General features: G+C 44.9%; 1 protein-coding gene across 1 annotated transcript; it reads right to left on the reverse strand.

Moving 5' to 3' along the window:
• Positions 1–254: 254 nt before the first annotated feature.
• On the reverse strand, positions 255–24,351 carry corin (corin, serine peptidase). The gene is made up of 24 exons (XM_087831796.1): positions 24,235–24,351; positions 22,188–22,338; positions 18,995–19,303; positions 15,977–16,088; positions 15,707–15,811; positions 14,235–14,476; positions 13,170–13,283; positions 12,082–12,189; positions 10,744–10,854; positions 10,068–10,190; positions 9,595–9,702; positions 7,765–7,996; positions 7,536–7,678; positions 7,341–7,448; positions 7,126–7,239; positions 6,924–7,034; positions 5,132–5,255; positions 4,436–4,564; positions 4,206–4,255; positions 2,504–2,690; positions 2,264–2,426; positions 2,078–2,186; positions 855–988; positions 255–772 (listed from the first exon to the last, which is right to left on the reverse strand). The coding sequence occupies exons 1-24, from the start codon at positions 24,295–24,297 to the stop codon at positions 590–592; spliced, it is 3,333 nt and encodes a 1,110-aa protein (XP_087687922.1). The 5' UTR covers positions 24,298–24,351; the 3' UTR covers positions 255–589.
• Positions 24,352–24,562: the final 211 nt, after the last annotated feature.

Below are 24,562 nucleotides of genomic sequence, written 5' to 3' on the forward strand. Positions count from 1 at the left end.
AAACGAAACCACTGCTGAATGTCTCATGATGGAGTTTAAACAGTTTACTGTTTCATTGCTCAGGATTCAAGTTTGTTTACCTTACAATATAAAGCATCTTGATGTATCTGTTGTTGTGATTTGGTTCTATATAAATAAAGTTGAACTGAAATAAACTGAATTGAAAAGTGGGTGTTTTCTGCGACTTCAGTTAGCTGAGATGAAGCCCAGCAGAGGAACTGCCGTCTTTGACGCTTTGTCGGTTTTTCAGTTTAATGTTTGGTTCGAACTACATAATTTAAAAGTATCTTAGTGTAAAGTCCAGCATGAAGCACTGAGCGTTGGTTAACCGTCACAGTTTTTGTTCCTGTGATGTTTGTAGGTGTGAATGTGTCGAGTAATGAAAACAATAAGGTCAGAGTTCAGTGATTGTATGGATGTAGCTTTCAATCACCGACAACATCAGCGAGCTGCTCACACAGCGTCTGAAGCTATCAGTATAGGCACAGGTTAAGGAACCGAACGTGTGTTGTGGCTGACGATGACATCACTTCCTTCTGGAATGAACGAGAGCTTGGAGCAGGAAGTGTCGGGCGAGTGAGCGTATGTGTCAGTCGGTCAGGTATGTGTGGATGTAGATCTGCTGTTGGATCCAGGGGGTGAAGTGCGTGACGTTGCTGTAAACCCCGGGTCCGAGCACTTTACTGAAGCACACGCTGCCCCACGACGTCAGGCCGAACAGCGTCCAGCGGCCGCTGCTCTCCTCGCACACCAGTGGGCCGCCGCTGTCGCCCTGAACACACACGTTAAACACACACACACTGAGAAACTGTGTGGGCTCGGTACTTACACACTAATGTGGGTGCAGATGTTACCATGCAGGAGTCGACGGTTCCAGCTTCATAGCCGGCACAAAGCATTCTGGGAGTGATGGTCTTCATGTCGAAGTAGGACTGACACTGAGACAGAGAGATGATCCGGACCTCCCCTTCCTGCAGTTTAAAGGGCACTGCACACAAACACACAGGACGAAGAGGAGGCTTTAAATATAATGAGAGCGCTCAGGATCTGGAAGTACTCTGAGCGCTCCTTTCAAAGGACGTTAAAGCTCAAAGATCAGAAAGAACGAACGCTGTTTTCACATGGAGGACGCTCTTGGCGACTAACAAAAGCACGTCTTTTATGTCGTTCCAAGTTGCCCCTGATGCATCCACTGGTGTCTAAGTGTGTAAATGTAAAAGCTGCATGAGTGCATGGGTGATTGAGACGTGAAGTAGAAAGCGTTTGAGCACTTATTGAGTGAAAAGGCAGATTATGATTATGATCATGGAGACTGAAAAACCTAACACCTAGACTTGGTGTTATTTTTGGAGCCACTGTGTGACCCTGAAACATGCTGGTGTGTATCTGGTGGAAACTCGAATATTTTCCTGAGTGGAAACGACCAGCTGCAGCAGCTGCATCGGAGCTGGAACGCGACCCGGCCACGCCTGGAGCATTCCCAGGATCGGCGTCGGTCCTGTGACACACGTGTGGGTGCAACAGTGAGACCAGACGCGCTCCAAGCTCATTTCAATCCACACAATATCTTTGGTAAGCTACGCGCAGAGTTTTCTTGCTTAACTGCTCGCTAATCTGAAATGAATGAAACCAGTTTGAGAGTTTAATGAAACATCAGTTACAACTTTACAAGCAGGAGAAAGGTTTGTAGTTTCAAACCAAGCTGCGTGATTTCAAGTTTATGTAACTTTCACGGTGATGGAGTCTCGATTTAGAGCGCTTGAGCACAGAGCAGCATGAGGAAGTGAGTTATATCCACTCTCTCTCAGAGTGACGTCTGAATAACGAGAGCAGAAACTCTGACTCGGCTCATTCTTCCTGCTTTCAAAAAGAGCTGCCAGCCTGATGTTTTTCAACCAGCAGATGAAGACAGAGAGCAGCACTCTGCAAAGTCTAAATGCACCGACTCTACGTGACGAGAATAAAACTCTGGTAGATGAAAAATGATTGAAAGATGTGTGCGTGCCTACTACAAAAAGCGAGTTTAGTCTAAGAGTAGGAGTGGGATACGGCCAAAGAGGGAAGTGTGTGTACTCACTCCTGTTGCCCATGTGACCCCAGCCGGTGATGTAACAGTAGGAGTCGGGTAAAGGCAGCTGGCCCGGCTGAGGCAGACACACCGGTCTGACGAAGGCCGTCTCCTCGATCTGCAAACATTAACACGCCTCATCAGTCCAGTGCGACTACAGCTGATACTCGATCCTGTGCAGCAGCACGCTCTGACCTCAGAGTCCAGCTCCACTATACTGATGTCGTAGTCCACCACCGCCCGGTTGTAGCGCGGGTGCACGACGATGGAGCGCACCCCTCGGCTCTGACTGTGACCTCCCGGGTGGTCCAGGTTGTTGATGCCCAGCACCACCTTCCACAGGTCTGCACTCTCTCTCCTGTGACACACGCACGCCTTTAGTGTTCGAGGTTAAAATAACACGCGGCTCATTGACGACACGTCCTGACGCCTTACCCCTCGAAGCAGTGGGCGACTGTCAGAGCCCACTTCCGGGCGATGAGGACGCAGCCGCAGACGTGTCCGCTCTGACCGCTCTGCAGCGAGCACTGCCAGGGCCACGCCCCCCGCCGGGACACCCGGCCACCCAGAATCCGCTTCTTCCTGTGAGGGTGAAGGCCCACCGCCTGGCGTAGACCGCACTCTGACGGCGACAAAGAGACAAACTGGATTTGTTTATGATGAGCCATCACGGCCAAACAGCAAACTCACAGCCTGCAGTTCCTCCAACGTCCACTTGAGGCTCCAAAAGGGCAACAGCCCACAGAGACTCCCGTGTTAAAAGTCCACTTTACACCAGAAACAAACATGTTTACAGCCTAATACAGAAAACGGTCTTGGTCTCTGATGCCATGTTAATTATTAAAGTTATATTCGTGGGGGCGTGGCCTCTTTGGCTGACAGCAGGACAGCGACTTGAGTTCCTGAGCTGTGTTTGTACAGTTGGAGCCTTTTTGAAGCATTTTTAATGCAATTATCTGATAAATAATAATAATAATAATAATAATAATAATGATGATAATAATAATATTAATATTGATAATAATAATAATAATAATAATAATAATAATATTGATAATAATAATAATAATAATAATAATAATAATATTGATAATAATAATGATAATGATAATAATAATAATAATAATAATAATGATAATAACAATAATAATAATAATATTGATAATAACAATAATAATAATATTGATAATAATAATAATATTGATAATAATAATGATAATGATAATATAATAATAATAATAATAATAATAATGATAATAATAATAATAATAACAATAATAATAATAATAATAATAACAATATTGATATATCTGGTGTGTGGTTAATTGTACTAACAGATCGTCACTTCAGGCTCCAATGTGGTGGCAGCCACACAGTTATAAGGTAAAGGCTTTAAAATGAGGCCTCTGCATCACGGTGTGATATATACAATCTATAATTGTTATGTCTGCTTCAGTCAACCTGCAGACAACAGGCAGGTTGTGACAGAGAACGCGGTATAATTGGTCAGGAGCTGACCATCTCTGTAATCTGACACAGTCAACATCAGTCAGACAACAGCTGGACGTCTGAACTCCAAAATACCAAACTACACTTAAACCTTGAAGGTCCAGCTGTTGATGCTGATCAACAGCTGGACCTCTGACTGCAGCGCTGAATGTGGCTGCTTTGACAATTTTTGAGATTAAACTTTTGAATTTGAGCTCCATCTGTTGGTAGCAGGAGGAGTGACAGTGCTGATCTACTCCTGCTCATGCAAAGCAGCTCCGTTTGACTCTTCAACTCAACTACAGTAGCTTTGCATAATTCAGAGTTCAAAATCACACTTCTTTATCTCACACTGGGCCTTTGCGCAGCCCCATTTTTTAGCTCCTCCATCCTTTATAAGTCAAACCCTGAATGGATGTTCTTTGCAAACAGAAGCTTGGAACATCAGAGATAATGATATAGATCTGTGACATCATACAGAGCCAGAGTAGAAAAAAAAAACCTTAGCGCACCATTATTGACCTCATTATTATTTTATGAGCATCCACCACCAGAGCAAGACTATGAGGGAAAAGTTAAACACGTCCACTTTAACATGCTTCTACAAACACACTGATTTGAGAGTAAGGGATAAAAGAAGAAGGTTTACCTTCTCTGGTACACAGGACTGAAACTCTCTGCCTGGAGTGACACGCATGACTGCAGGACAGACAGAGAAACGTCTGTTATAAACACATCACTTCCTGCCTGATGGGCCCAGATACTAAAGAAAGTTTTTAACATCAGTGCCTGGCAGATAAACTCAAAGCTGGACTGAGGCCCTCTTATTGAATCAGCCTCAGTTTGATCTCTTTGACCGACTCACCACGAGGTCCTTACCTTCTCTTTTCCAGCCGGGCCTGCAGAGCAGAACCGTTCCTCTGGCGCCACTCAGGGTGGACGTGTAACCAGCGTCGACGGCCTTGGACGCCGGGCTGATCGGGCACCCTGGAAACAGAGGAGGGAACCCTGCAGAGACAAACACGACATGCTTATTGCATCAGAAACTCAGAAAAGCTCACACTGCAGGAAACAATGTGTTTGCTTTAGGTCAGTGAAGCTGTCTGGGTGGAGTGTGCTCGAGACAACACTGACAATTACCTGCTCTGTTCTCACAGAACAAACCCACAAATAATTACTTTTACAAGGATGAATCTGACAGGAAATCTGTGAGTCAGACATCTGTTTTCACCTCCAGCTCCTCTGGGTAATGTCTACAGAGATCAATGCCTGCAGTGCACGTCTAAAAACTACTTTTAGATGGTTTGTGTATGTATTTAGAGTTTCCCTCAGAATAACGTGTCTCCAACTCCACAGCCTGAGCCTGTCAGCTGCAGTCCAGGATGATGCAGCTGGAGTCGGAGGTGAGAAACACAAGACAGGAAGTCCAACTGGCTGCTCTTTGTTTTTACTTCACTTTGGGGACTCGTCTCATTTATCTCCACATCATAACTAAAAACATTTGAATGTGAAGAAAGTTTTTAATGACGTCCTCTGAAGTGCTGCGAACACGTGTGCGTGTGTTACTAACCTTACCCTAGTCCCAGCTGGTTGCAGGTCAGTTCGCTCAGCTCGTCGGTCCACTCGTCTGCACAGACCTGATACTCTGCCGCCGTCTTAAACACCGTCAGCACAGAGCCCGATCGATCGGACAGAGACACTGCAGAGAGAACAGACCAGCGCATGTTTGGAGAGTAAACACTCGTCAGAGATGAAATACTGTAAAATACCTCTGTTTAGAGCTGGGCGATATACGATTTTTCATATCACGATATGTTTTTCATTTCAGGCGATAACGATATATATCACGATATAAGCCAAATAACTATATTTGTAAGTAAAATGTGAAATAATCAGCAGCTTGTTTTGATTTAAATATTTATTTCCCATAATAAGTTAAACAGGGCAGATGTACTTAAGGAACATGAGACTTTTTCAGATAAATAAAGGCAAATATTGCAAACTACACAAAAGGCAGCCGCTAAAGTGTTTAAGTTTCAAAACAGAACAAACAAAACTACTAAATTGTCAATTCCACTTAGAAACAAAATATTATTTCTAAAAATAAATCTTAGTTTGTTTTACAGAAGAACAAAATTGACTAACTTTTGTCAATATCAAATAAACTGAGAACTAAAAGGAAATTCTCGATCTCTCCTTGTTGTATAGCTGAGCTTTTCAAACAGTTTTAACAGTTACTTTAGTCTGACAAAAGCCGAATGACGAATTAGCGCTTCCAGTCAGAGACTGAGCATGCACCGCTTTATTGTATTTCCAGACGTGCTTTCGGCACAATTTACAGTGCGCGCTACTCTGTTTGACTTGAAACAGCCGAAATACCTTCACACTACGGAACTTTTCTGGCTCTTCCTTCTTTCTCCTCAACCAATCACAGCAGATGGCCCCGCCCCTCCCTGAGCCTGGTTCTGCCGGAGGTTTCTTCCTGTTAAAAGGGAGTTTTTCCTTCCCACTGTCACCAAAGTGCTGCTCATAGGGGGTCATATGATTGTTGGGTTTTTCTCTGTATCTATGAAGCGCCTTGAGGTGACTTTTGTTGTGATTTGGCGCTATATAAATAAAATTGAATTGAATTGAATTGAATTCAACAATCTCTCCGGCATTGGAACCATCATCTGTTTTCTCTTTGACAACCTTCGGTCGCTCTCGGTTGATTTTTCTCTAGTCGGCGCACTCATTTCCTCCATTACCCGGGCGGCACGGTGGCTGGCTGCTTCCCAAACAAATACACATGTGCGGCTTGGCACTTGTGCTGTAGGTAACAAGTCACGTGTCGAGACGCTGCGGCTGTGATTGGTTCGGCTCTGCGCTAGTTAATTTGGATTGGCTGTTCTTCTTTTTTATTTTTTAAGAAGACAAGAGTGGTGAGGTCTATCACAATAGTTTAACTTTTCTATCGAGAAAAAGTGATTTCGCAATACATATCGTTATCGTTTATTGCCCAGCTCTACCTCTATTTATAAGTCCATTCCATCCATTCACTTCCGCTTATCCTTTTCAGGGTCGCGGGGGGCGCTGGAGCCTATCCCAGCTGTCATAGGGCCTATTTATAAGTCAAGTCCGAAATTCCTTTTTTAAAACCAGTAAATAAATGTTCCCTGTGCAACTTTATCATGTTGAACTTCACTTTACGCAGATGATGCACAGCTTCCTGCTACAAATACTCTCTGCTGTTTCACCGTTATCAATAGTTAGTGAAAGTATAAATAAGCAGACACACAGATGTAAAGTAGAAGGACCAAAGCTGCACTCAGGTGTATGTTAACATATTAAAGAACAACCCAGCGTTTTAAAAGTGGGACCATCCTACCACAGTTCCACTCGTCGGAGCTGTCTGAGCAGTGCTTCTTTCCATCACACCACAGAGTGCGATGGACACACTGATGGTTGTTACAGGAGAGCTCGTTGTCCCTGCACACCGCTGAGGAAATAAGAATGGATATCATTAATAATACAGTCAGGAAGGTGAATATTCGCCCAGAACAAAACATAATGACATCAGGGAGTCTTACAGCAGTTGGTCTCGTCCACCAGCTGGGGGCAGTCTGGGAACCCATCACAGATCATACTGGCTTTAATGCAGACTGTGCTGCCGGGACACTCCCACAGAGCACGCTCAGAGCAGCCTGACGCACAGAAAGGTGAGATCATGACCTGCTGCACTAAACTGCTGAAGCGTTCGTCTGGATGAGGCCGCAGCGGCCTCGATGACTCTGAAATGACTCACCGCAGTTGTCCTCGTCGCTGTGGTCGTCACAGTCCAGGTGTCCGTCGCAGCGTTTGCTTGCCAGCACGCAGCGACCTGACCTGCACTTGAAGTGGCTCGGAGAGCACTCTGTCGCCACGGAAACACACATTAAACAGAAGATTTTAGTTTGAGGAGCAGAAAGTTTCAGCGATCGTCGGGACAAACGGAGCGTACCGTCGACGCCGGCCTCTGGCAGCAGGCAGGTTGTGTTTCCTCCCTCCTCTGGAAACTGACTGCAGTCTGAGTCTTCCGGCCACTGCAATCCCACAATGCTGAGCACCGACTCACACTTCTCCTTTGCACTGCGACACAACGACCTGCAGGGCGAGAGGGCGAGGACAGAGTGAGGGAAGGAGACAGGAAAGGAATAAAGTGATGATGAACTAGCTGACGGTGCGCTGACCTGCAGGGCGGCACCCTCTGCAGGCTGACCGGGTCACACTTCGGTACCAGCAGCGTGCAGGCGTAGAACATCAGGTACTGGTAGCAGCCGGTCTGGACCAAAGCGGGGAACAGAGAGGACTCCCAGGACACGGAGCTCTCTCTCTGGGACAGGTGACCCAGGTAGTTGGGGAAGCTGGTGAGGTTGTAGGGCAGGTTCATACAGAGCTCCAAGCTGATTGGCTCACAGCGAGCTGGGACACAGAGCGCAGAGTGAAGACTAATACTCACTTTCACCCACATAATGCGACACGACTAACTTCCATTTTTAGGTTTAAAATGCATCCAAGCATGAATCAAGTTCAGCCTGTAAGTTAGAAGGTAATTACTTTAAAATATCAAAACAAAAGCTGAGAAGTAAAAAGAAGTCATGTAGGAATATGTGAAAATGTAATTTTAAGTGTGTGGGGACTGATGAGACCACTTCCTCAGGAGCTAAATGTTTCTGCTTCATACAGAATTCCAGCTGTTCAAAGCTCTGGAGCTCCAGATGTTTTCAGACAATAACAGGACAGTTTAACAGTCAGAGACCTGCTTTTGAAATATGAGCAAAATGATTCGGTTTGCCATCATCGTGCTGAAACAATCTTTAAAAACAAAACAAAAAAACATCTGGATGAAGCAGATGTTGTTCCTAAACATGTGGATATGGGTCGGCATTAATGGAGCCTCACAGATGTTCCAGGCACTCCTGACATGGCTTACGACTGCGTGCCGGATGGTCTCTCTCCTCTTTAGCAGTGACAACAGTATATTGTTGTTGTTATATATATATATATATATATATAGTAACTCTGTTACTGTCAGAGGAGAAAACTCCAGGAAATTTGGAAAGAAGAGAAGACGAGCTTCACTGGGCGATTCGGAGTATCAGATTAGGATATTGGATTCAGGCATCACCGCCTGGATCTGTGCACCTCATTACTGTAGCTCCTCATTTTGGGTTAAATAGAAAATTCAACTGGAAACTGAAAGTTTGTGTTTTTTGTAATTTTACAGCCAAAATTAAAAAGTAAATCCAGGTGTGATACTTGGGTGATGAAGGGTTAAATGTGACAAGCTTCTCATTGTCACATTTATCTTTGTGAGGACAGTTTGGCTGTGTCCCAATTCAGAGTCTGCAGCCTTAAAGGCCGCATTTTAAGGCCGATTACGTCACCGCGACGCGACGAAGGCTGTCCCAATTCAAAGGCTGCTCGAAATGCGGCCCTCAAATGCGTCCTTCATTTCCCTGAATTATAAGGACGTGGCGGTGTAGACTTCGTGGCCCAACATATCCCAGAATGCGGCGGTGGGTGTGGATAATTTTGCCGAAAAAAAACGGCGGATGAGGGGCGCCCGAAGAGTAAACTTTAAGTAAGTACTGAATATTATGTCACTTATTTATGTGCAAATGTTTAATAACGAAGAACATTAAAACATTGCTGTTGGCCACATGTCGGCAAAGTCATGTGACATTAGTGACGTTTGTACTAACTTGGTTTTAAAGCCTTTAAAATATACGCCGTTCAATAGCTGAGCTTAATCAGAGAATGATCAAAGCTCATGTAGAAACAAACAAACAAATGAACAAAAGATTTTCTCCTTCATTTCTGTCAAACAAAGCTGTATGAAACGTTTCCAGCTGTTAGTATCATGGTTGCTAGGCAACCTGGGCAGCGCGACGGAGGCTAGACCGTCCCGTTTCACAAGCCTCGCACTTCCGGCCTTAGCGGTCTTTGAGTACGCGGCCCTTGAGGATCGTTGAGGCTGCAGACCCTGAATTGGGATACAGCCCTTGTTGATGACTCACTGCAGCTGCTGTTGCTTCGCGGGTCGCACACGGCGTTGCCGCCAGCACACATGGGCTGACAGGAAGTGGCAATACAGCTGGACTGACCAGGAACACATCCACCCTGACCTGGAAACACACACACACACACAGGTAAGATGCTACAGTGAAGGTGAGACTTTACCAAGTGAGTCAGACCAATCAAAAAGGACCTGATAGCTATCAGTCAGTATATATAACAGTTTGGCTCCTGTAACTTGTTTTAAGTTTTAAGAATCTGCCTCTGTGCAGGAAAGCTGCTTTATAAATAAAAGTGTTGTGTTGTAGTGACGATTAGGATGTGATTAGCTGTGAAAATGAATTATTAGTCATTAGAGATCTAAGATTTATGTTATGATGTTTGAGTTCATCTGAACGATCTTCTGTCTTTTATAACAGCTTTTGGGTCAAAAGGTTCATTTGTATGAACTTTCTTTTAGTGTGATTTTGCTCACTCTGGTCTACGGTGCAGTTGTCTTCATCGCTGCCGTCTTTGCAGTCGTCCTCGCCGTCGCAGCGAAACGCAGAAGGAATGCACTGACCGTTCCTGCACTCCAGCAGACCCTGACTCTTACAAGCTGCAAACACACACACATGTCATTTCTGATGAGTTATAGTAACACGTGACACAGCAGTAACTCAGAGTAAATCAGCTGAGCGCTCACAAGTTGTCACGTTTCCCTCGGAGTGGAAACCATGTGAGGCTAAAGCTTTCTTCACATTCACTATTCAGTCCTTTCATCTATATGTGCATTTGTTCCTGCTGCAGTTCCTCTTTTATTCTTTTAACTGATCCAAAGATGCTGTTTTTTGGTAGTGCACCACATGAAAGCACCACCAGAGGGCAGTGTGCACCACTGGAAAGTTTTGCTGAGCTCAGCGAGCTGTGAAAATGGGAACAAGCAGCAGCAAACAAAGTGTAAGTAGTAAATTGTTTAATTATGAGCGAATCAATAAAGTTAAACCGCTCATTTCTTAGTTTAAATCCTTCTGTGGTCGTCTATGGAAAAAGTCAGGAGTTGCCATGGCTACTATTTTCCTAATCAATTAAATCAATTTGAACACAACTTTAGATCAATCACCAGTTATAAACATGACTGATGTCTCAAAGCTAAGCCAGCTGTCACTCACAGCAGTTGAGTTCGTCGCTCTTGTCCAGACAGTCGTGGTCCCCGTCGCAGAGCCAGTCTCTGGACACGCAGCGCCCATCACCACACCGGTGCTCCCGGGCCACGTCACACACTGCAAACATGCAATTAGCTACACTCAGATAAAATAAACAACGTGAACGACCTCCAGAGTCTGTTCTATTAACAGCATTGAATTAACTTAGAGCGATTGTGATAATGAAATGTGTTTAAGTCTTCCATCAGTAAAAGGTTAGGGTTAGCCATTTCCTGACAAAGCTAGGTCACCGTGAACAACATTACAGTTAAAGCCTTTATTTAAAGGACGGGGAAACAAAGACACGATGTGAAATGATGAGACTCAGACATTTGATTGATTTAATGCTCTAAGTCAGCGGTCTCCAACCTTTTTTGCGCCACGGACCGGTTTATGCCCGACAATATTTTCACGGACCGGCCTTTAAGGTGTCGCGGATAAATACAACAAAATAAAACTAGTACCGGTACCGAAAAAAAGATTTATTCATAACACACGTGAAAAGACCCAGGAAAACCGAGTTAACGATAAAAACGATAACAAAATAACGCTGAAAACCGATAAAAACCCTGAAAACTATACATTTCACACCTGAGCCTCAACTCTCACGGCCCGGTACCAAACGACTCACGGACCGGTCCCGGTCCGAGGCCCGGGGGTTGGGGACCGCTACTCTACGTGCTCCCTTTCACACATTTTTCCCTATCCTGGATCTTTAGTGTCCCAGAGAGGGATTAGATATTGTTATATCCTTCTGCTGGTGATATCATTTAGACGTTAGGTGGCTTTAAAGAGGAGCTACAGTTTGTTCGAGACCGAGGATGAACTGACACACAGAGGTTCAAAATAGTCACAGTTGATTTTGAACTCATGTGAAGCTACTGTAGTGTATGAAGAACAGAAATACAAAGGTAAAAATGAGCAGAGCAGCTGCACTTTTAATGAAATTTATCGTTCCTGTAATTTAGCTGACCAGTTAGATGTGTTGCCTCAGTGCAGGAATGATAACTGGTTTCGATCTCAGACTGTTTATCTCAGCGTGGGTCCTCACAGAGATACAAAAGTGTGTGTGTGTGTGTGTGTGTGTGTGTGTGTGTGTGTGTGTGTGTGTGTGTGTGTGTGTGTGTCGGATGGACAGGTGGTGGATTCCCCTCGTCCACACTTCCCCTCTCTCTGATTTCACAGCTGATCCCGAGCTGCCAAACTGCGTCACCCTGAGTGTGTGATACTCTGTGATGGATATGTGTGTGTGTGTGTGTGTGTGTGTGTGTGTGTGTGTGTGTGTGTGTGTGTGTGTGGTCTTACCACAGTTGAGCTCATCACTCAGGTCTCCACAGTCGTCATAGCCGTCACACACCAGAGCGGGCGAGAGACACCGACCCGTGTTACAGTGAAACTCGCCATCTGCACACACTGAGAGAGAGAGAGAGTCACATGATCAGCACTTCTTCTTCATGTGTTTTTTCTTTTATCTCATGTTAGATATTTATTTTCTTCATAATAATAATCACGTTCCTGAGAGAGCACAGAGGAAAAAAACAGAAAAGATGTAATGGAACATTTTTTAACAATCCACCTTTTGAATACCTTTTATTATTATTATAACGTTTATATTATTATTATTATTTTGTTTCCTCTTGTTTTGTTTCTGGCTCCCTGTTTTTTTGGGGGGTTTTTTCACATTTACTTTTCTTCACATTTATGAATGGTTAAGTCTGGCCTCTTTTGCACTTTCTTTTGTCTTTAACCTCTTAAAACCCTAAAAATTATAAATAGTTCTAAATACTAGAAGATGTAGATTTGAAATCAGCTCTCTCGTGTGCAGTTTGTCTGTTATAACATTTCCATAGGGAAACAGGTAAAGACTCCAAATAGAGGACGTGAACTTCAAACTAACAGGAGACCTGATGAATATTGAAACTGTCTCATGTTTAATCTTCTCGTCCCTCCTGTCCTCTTCAGTTCTTCCTGTTGTGTTGGTTTCTCACTGTTTGTCGTTCTTCCTTCATTCGTTGTCATGTGTGACTTTTACAGCCACATAAACCTCTGCTGGTTAAAAGAAGGCTGGGCTCACAAAAAGGGAGAGAGACATTAAAAGACAAAGAGAAAACTCTCTCTCTCCCCTTCTGCCTTTCTGATAGTCGCTGCCTATAGATTCTCTATATTACCATGGCAACCACCTTTCTGTGACAGCGCGACCATACCACTGTCATCCACTCAATCACCTGCAAACACCATGACGACGGGCTGAAACGTTTCCTGCTATTTACACAGACCACAATAGTGTGTGTGTGTGTGTGTGTGTGTGTGTGTGTGTGTGTGTGTGTGTGTGTGTGTGTGCGTGTGTGCTCACGTGTGTGTGTGTGTGTGTGTGCGCGTGTGTGTGTGCCCACCACAGTGTGTTTCGTCGCTCCAGTCATCACAGTCGTTGTAGCCGTTGCACACCAGTTTCTGAGGGATGCAAATCCCAGTCGCACACAAGTAATGATCTTTCCCGCCACATACGGCTGCCAACCAATCAGAGAGAGAGCACAGCAGTGATGTACAACAACAATATTTATGACGTATAAAAAGTTGCAGTCCCTCTAATGTCCACTTGGCCGATAGAGAAACTGTTTTCAGTCACGACCAGAACTATAACTTAAGGGTCATTCTGTACTCGCACTGCAACAACAACGTTGATGTGAAAACTGACATCATGTCCACTTTTTGCTAACTCCCATGTCTTCAGGTTGTGTAGCTCTCAGTTTTTGTAAGATGTGGTTTGAAGACACGAATGTGTGACTGTGTTGGTTTTTACTGCAGTTTTAATGTCTCAGTATCATCATCAGAAGCTCGGAGTTTCACACATATACAGACGGGGAAGTTGTACAAGTTTGAATACATGAGACTTTGTGGAAAAAAGACTTTGGCTACATCGTAAGGGCTAGCGTAAATGGAAACTGTATTTACTGGTGACTCCAAGATCTCACCTGAAAACGTTCGAACCCAAATTATTTTTACTCAGTGCAGTAAGCAGCAGATTAACTGTGAGAACAGGGCGTCACAGACTGGTTTCAGGTTGTGGAGTTCCACAAGGCTCTATCATGGGTCCTCTACCTTTTATTCAGATTCGAATCCTATTCTTGTCTAAGTCCATTTCCACAAACTCCCATTTTAAAACTTTACAGGAGAAATTAACATGTTTACTACAAAAATAGTTCAAAAACTGGTCTCTGTAGATTTCATTCACCTTTAAGAAGTTTAAGGCTTAAAGTTTGTACTATTACGGGTCAGGTGGATGATTGCTGCTAACTGGAGTTCCTGACCTGGACTCTGGATTGAGTTTGGAGCCTTTAGAACGTTTTAATGAAATTATCTGAGCTAATACGTTAGCTGATTGGCTCATTTTTCCAACTGGCGGAGGTCTGAGCTCCAGTTTTGGTGAGTGAAGGATTTTACGTGTGGTTTGTACTCACAGGGTTTCCCTTTAATCTGCCGCGGTGTGTAGCAGGCAGGTGACGTGAGGAGACCTGTTGGCGAAGGTGATGATGGTGATGATGGTGATGATGGTGGTGACGGTGGTGACAAAGCAGAGGTGGTGTTGCTGAACTGGGAGCAGCGCAGGAAGTCAGGCCAGGAGGCGTTGAACATCTGTAGGACTGGCTCGCAGCCTTCTCTCGCCGCCTCGCAGAACGACGCACAGGGCAACACGACCGTCCTGCACACACACACACACGGACGTCAGGGAGCATCATTAAAAAAGTCCCATAATCCTCCAGTCAGAGGTCGTCTGGAGTTGAAACTGACACTGAAGGTGTGTGTGTGCCCTCTGAGTTTGGAGGGTGTTATTATTAGCCGTATACACACATACAGCTGCTGTCCCACTTACTGTGTGAACAGCTGATGTTCTTGTTTGTGTTTTATAGCTGAGGAAGTTCAGTCTTTGCTGAACGTGCTGGAACTGAAACACAACATTCGCATTAGAGATTCAAGGTTTAGGTAAACTGAGAGAAGCTGCTCGGCACTGTGAGGAAGGCTTTTAAAGAAGACCTGAGCATTTTGGTACCTCCAACATTCCTGATGGTCACCTGACAGCTTTGGAGAGATACACTTTAATCTGTGTCTGTGATATCAGTAACTTCCTCCTGAAACTAATCCAACATGCTGTTTGAACAAAGCATGATGCTAGGGAAGGAGGACAGGGAAGAAGAAACGCTGTTTCACTCTGGACCGAGTTTGCACCTGCAGCCTCTGGCGCTGTGCTAAAAGCTGAAACTGAGACATAATAAGGGCACCACCTGTTTGAGCGTGCAGCGCACTGACTTTATTAATGCCCTGGGACCTCCCCTCGCCCCGAGCAGCAGAGCAGCTGGATAGTGTTGCCGATGAGAACATTTGACACTGCGATCAAACAGCAACCTAACACTGAGCTCTAATTGTCTAATTACGAGTTTTATGAGTGTCCAGAGACGACTGTGATATCTGAGAAACAGATAAGACCATATTTCAATCTTCTCAAAGGTCCACTCAGGGTTCAGGCTTTTCTAGTCACAGCAAAGAAGCTTACAGATAATATAAGGACAAGTAAAGGAGCAAACATCAGCTTCAGTTCTGGACAGATTAAAATAGGTGGACGTGTTGTGGAGAACAAGCAGACGGCAAATAAACAGCTTGCACAGCGCAGCAGGACTTTTTCTCACCACCTTTCTCTTAATATAAACAGCTTCTATATTTTTTAGTTTTTTATGTTTGTCGTCTGGTCAGAGCGGCCCTCCAGCTCACATCAGACTCTTCAATCAATCTTCAATCCCAGGTCAAGTCCAGAAAGGTCGACACGGACGACCTCCACAGCGACGAGCTGCTTATATGGAAACTGGAGAGGCTGTGAAATAGGCCAAGTAAGGTCTGCGTATGGAAACAGCTGACTGTAGGTTTGTGTGTGCGTTACCTGTTGTGTGTGCCGTCAGCTGCGATGCACTCGGGCAGAGCCAGCGAGCAGCCGAAGAGCATGATGTGTCTGTAGCACGAGAGTCTGCTGAGGTAGCTGAAGAACCTGCAACACACACGCTGGCGTTCAGCTAACACTCGTCTACTCGTCGATGAATCGTTTGGATCATTTAAGTGTAAACCCTGACATGATTAATTGTGTCGTCTTCTTTTCAGCATGAAATAGCCGTCTGTAGACAATTCAATGACTTTTAGTGGAAGTAGCTGTTACCTTAGCAACATGTCGACCTCTGAGCTCTTCACCACGGCGACGGAGGAGGACAGCCACGTCTGATTGTAGGGCAACATGTGACACTGAGGCTCCACGATCAGCTGGCAGCTACCTGCACAGAGACGAGGTCACGAGGATCAAACCCTGAACGCTGCCCCTGCAGGCTGCTGTCGTCATTGCAGCCTCGTTTTAAAACAACGTGACATTTGTACCTCACAAACGTCTTTTTTCTTCCTTTTGACTTTTTAGGCTTTTTGGTGCATGTTTGGTTTTCACAGATCTTTATTTTATTAGTGATATTTCACTTCATTGTTGCCCACGACGTGATGTGTTTGGTGGATGTTGACCACTGTCATTGTTGTGTTTTGTTACCCAGATGGAAGCTGTGCTTGGTGTGAGAGAAGTGGCATAAAAACCTAATTCTGGATAGAAACATGGGTTATTACTGGCTTATCCTCGCTGTTTGATAGAGCTGTCACAGACTCTTTGCTGCTAGCTGTCTGCTAGACTTCGCCTCAGCTAACTGGAGTCCTTGAACTGGTCCCTTGGATTGTGTTTGTTCTGTTGGCGTCTTCTGGAGAATTTTGATGGCTGCTCTGGAGGTAAATGCACCAGCAGCGTCTGGTGGCTAAAGTTTGCTGATCTTGTGAAAATGATGGCAAACAACAAAAACCAGCAGGTGAAACTCACAGTTATCAGATTTGAATCCTCTGAAATCTAACCCGTAACTCCTGAACCATTTGGTCAATTGAAAGAATTCCAATGGTGAAATTCGGGTCATTACAGTAATCCAGGCATGGTGTTGCAGCAAAGGTTGAGTTGAAAGTGAGGGAGTGTGATGGAGCTCTACAGGAAACAGACATTTGAGTTTTTACTGTCTGTTTATTATTTTGTTTTGCTGTTTGCTTTTGTTCTCTGGGTTATTTGCCAATAGTTGGATGTGGCGCCCTACTTGGGATTACCATAACGACCCTAATATCACTGAAAAATCTATGCAGAAACATTTGCATTCAGGAACTGTTGAATTCTTTCGACTGTGCCAGTGGGTTGGATTGGATTGACCTAAAGCCAATGGGAGCACCCGTGTTTAATACGTGTTTGATCTAACCAAAACTGTACTGGTGTTTTTCACCTGCATGATTTTCATGGAATGTCAGTGTTTATTTTTAAATATTATGGTCATAATCAAAGAAAAACAATCTTTCGTCGTAATGGTCAATCTATAATCTAACCCTCACCTGTGGTCACGAGCAGTCAAATTCAGTTTAATTTATGCAGCTCCACATCACAGCCACCTCAAAGCAACATAGAGAAAAACCCCAACAATCAGACGACCCCCTCTGAGCAAGCACTTGGTGGGAAGGAAAAACTCCCCTATAACAGGAAGGAACCTCCGGTAGAACCAGGCTCAGAGGGGCAGCTATCTGCTATGACCAGTTGGGGTGAGGAGAGGATAGCAACCAAAAAAAGGAAGTGACTGAAACATCAGGGAGGGTCCCAGACTGACTGTTAGGGACAAAGTAAGAAGTGCAAACATCTGGTGAGCTGAGCTGCTGCTCCTTCGCAGGAGCCAGCCAATCAGTTTTGGCATCTGATCAGGATGTCCTTTAGAGGTTTTTGGGGACATAGGCAAAAAGGGTACATTCAGAGATTATATAGTAACTGGAAAACTTTGCTAGCTTAAAGAATAACCTGCTGCCACAGATCCCCAAAAGAAAATGGATGGACAAAGGAATGGACGTCTGGATGGATGCTTACAGTAGGCCAAACTAATGCCTTCCAGGATAAGTAAGACCATCCTTCTGAGATTTTTAGGGGCAAATAACTTAGTAAGATAACAAAAAACTAATAACAAATGATAGTAAATTGAGGTCTTTCTGTGTTTAAACCTCGCCTGTAATTGGTTGGATTGTGCGTCCAATGTGATCTGATATCGTCGTGTTGGTGTTGTTCCCAGATCATCATGAAAATGTTGTTCCAGGTTCAACATTGCAAGTGACCAATCACATTATTGTGACGTTATTCTTTTGCGCACCAACCCATTCGTGCATTTATGAAATTCCAATGTTGCAAGGACAATATCAATTCTGCTTAGTGTTTATTAAAGGGTTAGGGTCCGTTGATCGGCGGACAGAGGCGGTTTCTCGCAGCTTAAGTACAGTTTTTTGTTTTACGCCGGTTTTTCCCGAAGTCGCAAAAGTATGACATCACAACATTCTGATTGGTCACTTGCAATGTTGATCCTGGAACAACCTTTAGTATGATGATCTGGGAACAACACCAACACGACGATATCAGATCGTGCGATTGTCCACAGTTGGATGCATCAATGTCAGTGCTTTAAGAAGACACTTGTAGCTAGCATTAGCATGACAAACAGCCAGGTGACACCGCCGACACCTTCAGGGCCGAACTTGTTGTCTCAGTGGGAGAAATCTGAGTCATCAGAGAGTCGGTTAATCACTGAGCGTGACCTTTTTTAACAAGGTGGCCGAACTGGGCAGGAGGTCAAACGTCCACCAAATCTGGTGAGTGTCCAGTGTCCAATCAGAGCGCGGGACAGACTGAGGCTCATTAGCATTCACCTCGACTGCACATTAATACATGGGAACAGACAGAGAGACACTGAAGGACAGCAGAGGAACAGAGAGAGACGGAGACGAGGGGAATTTTAAAATAGCAACCCAACAAACGATTTATCAGCACAGATGCACACACACACTCTCAGCCCGTCAGGTCAGCAGAGGAGAGGACAGCAGATCTGAATGCAGCTCATCCTCTGCAGCTACTCGCAGGTATCAACTCGTCCAGTCGACACTAATGGAGCCTAATAAGATTTTACTGTTTGACGGGAAAGGACACAACAACAACAGACAGACGGATAGCAGGAAGGACACAGACTGCAGAGGACTGTGGGATTTGTAGTTCATCCTTAGCCGTGGCATTACTCAGGTCTTTTAAAAGCTGCGTTTCCCACAACCCCCTGCTGCTTCCATCTTTCCTGCTCACACCTCATACCTGTGTCGGGCGCAGAGGCGGCGCTGCTCGGCCAAGCGGTGCTCAGCGATGTCACAGAGCCAAGCCAATCAGGGGGCGTTGTGTATGGCTGAGTGGGCGGAGCCTGAGAAGAGGTCACCGGGGGAACGCCGGCGGCGACAGGTGTGCTCTCGCTGCGGTTCTGCGGCGAATACGTGACGGTTTCCACCGTGAATGAGGAGGCGGGGTAGGGGTCACTTGTGCTGTTGCTGTGGTAACCAGGGTTGCTGTCGGCGATGGGTTTGGGCGAGGGGAGGAGGCTGGGGTCCAAGTGAGTGCTGCCAAATATACCTGCAGAGGAAGACACGGGTATCAGCCAATCATAGGAGGCGGTTCAGGGATGATTCTGAGCTCATGAACGTCCATGAGCGTGGCTTCAGTTCATGAACGAATGAGTGCTGTCTGGTGTCACACAAAAAGTCCGAAATTTCAAATAGTTTTAAGGAAATAATTTGACAATTTAATAATTTAGAAGATATAAAAGCTTTCATAGAAACCTAAATGTCTGTATTCTCCAGGCGTGGTCACATTTAACCTAAACGTCCATGAACACGCTGACTCTTTTCTACAGGTGTGTCATCAATAAAGGACCCCAGAAGCAAAAGTTATGGCGAGAATGGAAAATGCCACAAAGTTCTCAATGGAAAAGAAGCTTTTGAGTTGATAAATGTGTTCCCCACTCTGCTTTTGAGTCTCATTTCTCTTTTATTTTGAAGGTCAGGTCCTCTTTGGCTTTCTCTGTTTTCACTTCCTGCCTTTTTTCTCTTCCTGTCTTGAATATTTCCTTGACTGACTCCATTGTTGTCCCTCGCCCTGCTGGTGTGAGGTTACGGTACATCTTACAGTGTCGATCTCACAGTGAGTCTCCCCACCCCTTCCTTTCTTCCTCCCTTTGTTACTTTAGAGTTTTTAAAGCACTGTTTTTCATCAACTCCCCGGCCGCGTCCGTCTTTATGACATTTCTGGCAAAGAAAAAAAACTATTAATGAGACAGCACAGCCGTGTCAGACAGAGCTGGTTACCATGGTAATCTTTTTACACAGCCGTGGGTTTCATCATTTGCATTTCTGGTATAAATGTTACAAATGAGTCACTGACAGATCATCGGCTTCACCCCCTCAAACACCGAATTACTGCCGACATGTGAGATTCCTCTCAGCTCTGGTGGAAACAAATCAAACGAGGAATTTTCATTTTGCACGTTTGTTACATCGTTTTATGACAGAGACGTCTTCGCGTATGTGAAGGAACATGTTTGCATACATAAGTCGTGCACTTGGAGGCTGTTTTCTTGCAGCGTAAGGAGGGTTGTGGGTGCGCTGTAAATATCAGTGGGTACGTGTCCTGAGTGTCTCCCTGAAATCGACACCAAATGACTGTGAAACACTCGTCACTGTATATAAATAATATAGCTACTGATAAACAGCTACTGAAGCTCCGCCTACAGACACAGACCTCAGGTCAGCCAATAAGTCAGAAATGAACGTGAGTGGTCTCTGACTTCCATCAAATAAATAAATAAAACTGGTGCCAAAGTGTAAGTCCCACAGCTGGAACCATTAATCAGAGCGAACGCCACAAGAAATTCAGGAAGGAAATCAAGAAATGGCGCCCTGGGATAGACCTGTCCAGGTGTGCCCTGCCGCCGGGTCTGTGACAGCTTGAATAGGATGGATCCAAAAATGATAGTCGATGGTTTTCAGACTGCAATTTACCTTCATTTGCTCTGTGCTCAGGCTGTTTACCTGCATGCAGCATTGGTCAGTAGATCTCGAACTACAAATATGGTTGTCAGACGGTGAGCTGGTGTGAAGGACCAGAGAAAAGCTCCGCAGTGAATTAACCAGATTTTATTTGCTGATGTTCTCACACTGACTTTAATTTGACTAAAACTGAACTTATCATTTTTTATTTGTTGATTCGATTAAAAAAACAGCCTGATTTCTTCCCCCCACGCCTGCAGCAGATATCTGCAATAACCAGGAGCACTAAAAGCTGTCGGTGTGATTGGTTTCCTGCTGCGCTCAGCAGAAAGTTCACTTCACGCCCCTGATGAGGACACATGTGAGGCTGCGGGCTGCTGCTTTTGACAAAGCTCAGAAGAACACTCTGAAACCTTCTGCTGCTGCTTGTGGAGACTCAACAACACCGTCCAGGTGAGAGCCAGGTGTGATGTGCACACAGCGTGACTGTGGATCATCGTTCAGTCGGAGGCTGAGAAATAAAAACTGCTGAAGAGTGAATGTGACGGCTCTCACTCACAGCCTCACATTAAAGTCTGAAAACAGACGGAGGCAAGCAGGAGGCTCTGCAAAGACCATTAAGTGTGCAATGGGGAGAGAAGAAGACAAAAGAAAAACAGCTGCAGAGGGAGAAGAAACCAACGAAGAAGAAAGAGGAGAGGAGCTCTCACTGCGAGGAGAATGAAATAAGTTCTCAAATTTTCTGTTAGTGTAAATTAAAAAAGTTTATTCATTCAGACAATGTTTGTGTGTGTGTGTGTTCAGAAAGAGAAATAAGACTGAATTGAATACATTTGAGAAAGAAATGAATCATCAAAGCAGACACGAGAAAATAAAGGAAGGAAAATCCAGTGGAGGAAGAGAAACGATGAGGGGGGAGGCTGAAAAGGTGATGGGGGTGAAGACGATAGCTGGGGGAGGAGGAGGATGGTGAAGGTCTGGATGGACAGATGCTGCTGCGTCTCTTTTACTACCTGCGTAAATATTTGAAATTCTTTCTGATCCTCGTGCTGATTGGCTGAGGGACTCCCTGCTGTCATGGTGACACACATGCACACTTCTCCTCCTACACACATCTCATCCCTCTGTAGCTCCTCTTCATCGAGAGAAAGGAGGGATGAAGGCAGAAAGAGGATGACTCAGGGGAAAGAAGGAGGATGTAGCAGCGACGGAGGGAAAAATGGAAACAAAACTGAGGAACGTAAAAAGAGAAATAATGAAATAAAAGACAAATAAAAAAGAAGGAATGATGTGTGAATGGGATGGAAAAAGAAGGGAAAAGGGAGGAAAGAGAGAAAGAATCAGAAGGACGGGTGGAGATTAGAGGACAGAGGAGGGGGTGGAGTGATATCAGGGTCATGTCCAGACTGAAAGTGAAGGTGGAGTCTTTGACCTCAGAGGTCATCAGCCAGACTGTGTTTGTGTGTCTCTACCAGTGAGGACCAGGACGAGCAGCAGGAGGCCGGCCAGCAGGCTCACGGTGGGAATCAGGATGTAGAGGAGAAGCCGAAGGTGGTTGGTGGAGCCCAGCTTGTGGGGACACGCCTCCCCGCCCATCCTCGCCTGGGGTCCTCGAGCCAGATTCTTTGTGGGACACAGAGAGACATTCAGAGGACTCATAAAACACCAGGATCCAGGTTATCGGAGCACAAAAGAGCAGGCTTCTGGCTCTATGCTGTCTGTTTAGCCCCGCCCCCTTCTTCCACTGAAGGTTATTTTTACAGAGAGCAGAGGTGTGGGTGCTCGGGGTGTTTCTGCCCTCTCAGAGTTTCCGTTGGACACGCCGAAGCTATTTTTGAAGCGATGTGACAACGAGCCGACACCTGACACCACACAGCAGCCCCCCCACTTTAAATACTGCTCACTCCACCACCCTCTCTCTCTCTGTGGAGCTGCTCTGGATGATGTGCTGATTGGCTGATTCGTTACCACAACGTCTGCTGTGCATCTGAAAGAGCGTGTGAAGCAGTGTGGATCATTTTCTTTTTATTGCACGACAATAATAACAAGAAGCTCACTATTTATTTATTTATGTACGTCTTACACCACAGACTTTTACTTTGAAGGGTCAAATTAAGTAAGGAGCAGATCAGACGATGTGAATCATATTTAATATCTGCAACACATATTCAGAATTGAGCTATTTGTATATATTTTGTAACTTTATTTGTATTTTATTTATTTCAGTCGGTTACTGTTCGTATGTCTCGGAGCAACTGAAATCACATGATCCTCAGGCATTAACCTCTTAAGCCCCTAACCCGATCTCCTGCCTTTTGCCCCCCGTATCAGGGGGCGTTGGGGCTTAAGAGGTTAATAAAGTAAATTCTTAAAACTGTTCATATTTATTGGTTCTGACATATTTATATGATCAAAAACACCCAGTTTACTGTCACACAACATAAAGAAAACACAGTTTAAATGTTAGTTTTCTACAACATCATCATGTTCTTAATCTTAATGTTTTTATTTAAGAAAAAGAGTCAAACATAATAAAACTTTCTGATCAGATGTGAGTAAACTGTTTGTTTTGTATGCATTTTAATTATTAGCTGTAGTTATTAAACTAATTCTTCCAGCACTACAACTCTCTGTTAATAACTAAGTTTGTAATCATTTAGTCTCCGAAACATCACAAATGTATTGATCAGGAGGCGACCGTGTTTAGCACGTAAACGAGTGCACACCATCAGGTCTGAGCGTGTGTGTGAACTTTCAGCTGTTTCCTGGATCATCTTGTAGAAACGGAGACGCGTCAGGAGCTTCAGCTGGAGCCACAATTAATATGACTTTTTAAATTTGACATCAAAATAAATCAAAGTCTTTATGAACAAACAGAGATCCACTAATCACCCAAACAGGATCGAATCTAAGGCGCCATTGAGAAAAGAAAGAACATTTATAAGAAGAAATTCAATTTATCAGAGTTATTAAGAAAGAAATGAAAGTGTAGCTGCTGGGTGCAGTTTAATAACCATCAGAGCTCACATTCGCTGGAAACTCTACACAGACGGACATCACTACATCACTACACGACATTAAAAGTCAGATATTGGAACAACATCGTGTTTCCTCCATGCTTCATGCTCCTGAGCACACCTGTGCCCTCAGGTAAATGTTACAGCAAAAGTGCACTGACTTTTGCACAAATGTGACAGTAACATAAAAAAGGTAAACAGAAAATAAATCTGTAATTATTTCTGTGACCGGTTATTTCAAACAGAGATGACTCAATGAGATTTGAAATAAAACAGAAATAAAAACATATTTGTGTCAGTTTTCTGTTGACGCTTCTCTGATTAAAGCCTTGAAATATCTTTGAAGTGTTGCAGAATAAGAAGAGTCTGCAGCAGCAGCAGCACGGAGAGGCGGAGAGGACAGAGGACGGACACCAAGGACAGCAGCAGAAGCGGGGACAGAGGTAGAGAGAGCTCCGCAGACAGCGGGGACACAGAGAGAGAGAGCGAGGGGGGCACTCACCGCCGCAGTTCCCGCTCCGCTGAAGGTGACACGCGGGCAGGTCTCCAGCCGCGCGGACAACATGACCTGCTGCTGCCCGCCGCCGAGCGCGAGACCATCCCTCTGTCTGCTGCCCGCGAGCTGCTCCGCTAACTAACCGGGCACGAGACACGCTGGCTCCGCCCCTACCCCGTCTCCTCCCCCTCCGCTGTTTACTGTCACACAGCTCAGGTCGTGCCCACGTGAGGAGGTCTTAACGTGGGATTAAAGCTCCTGGATTCAGGTGCAGGGCCGGAGCCTCGTGCCGCCCTGCGCGCCAGCTTCAAAGCTGCTGCCGCACATGTGCGCT

Source organism: Neolamprologus brichardi, chromosome 3 (genome assembly GCF_056152115.1).
Source record: "Neolamprologus brichardi isolate AB-2024 chromosome 3, ASM5615211v1, whole genome shotgun sequence".
NCBI classification, from domain to species: domain Eukaryota; kingdom Metazoa; phylum Chordata; class Actinopteri; order Cichliformes; family Cichlidae; genus Neolamprologus; species Neolamprologus brichardi.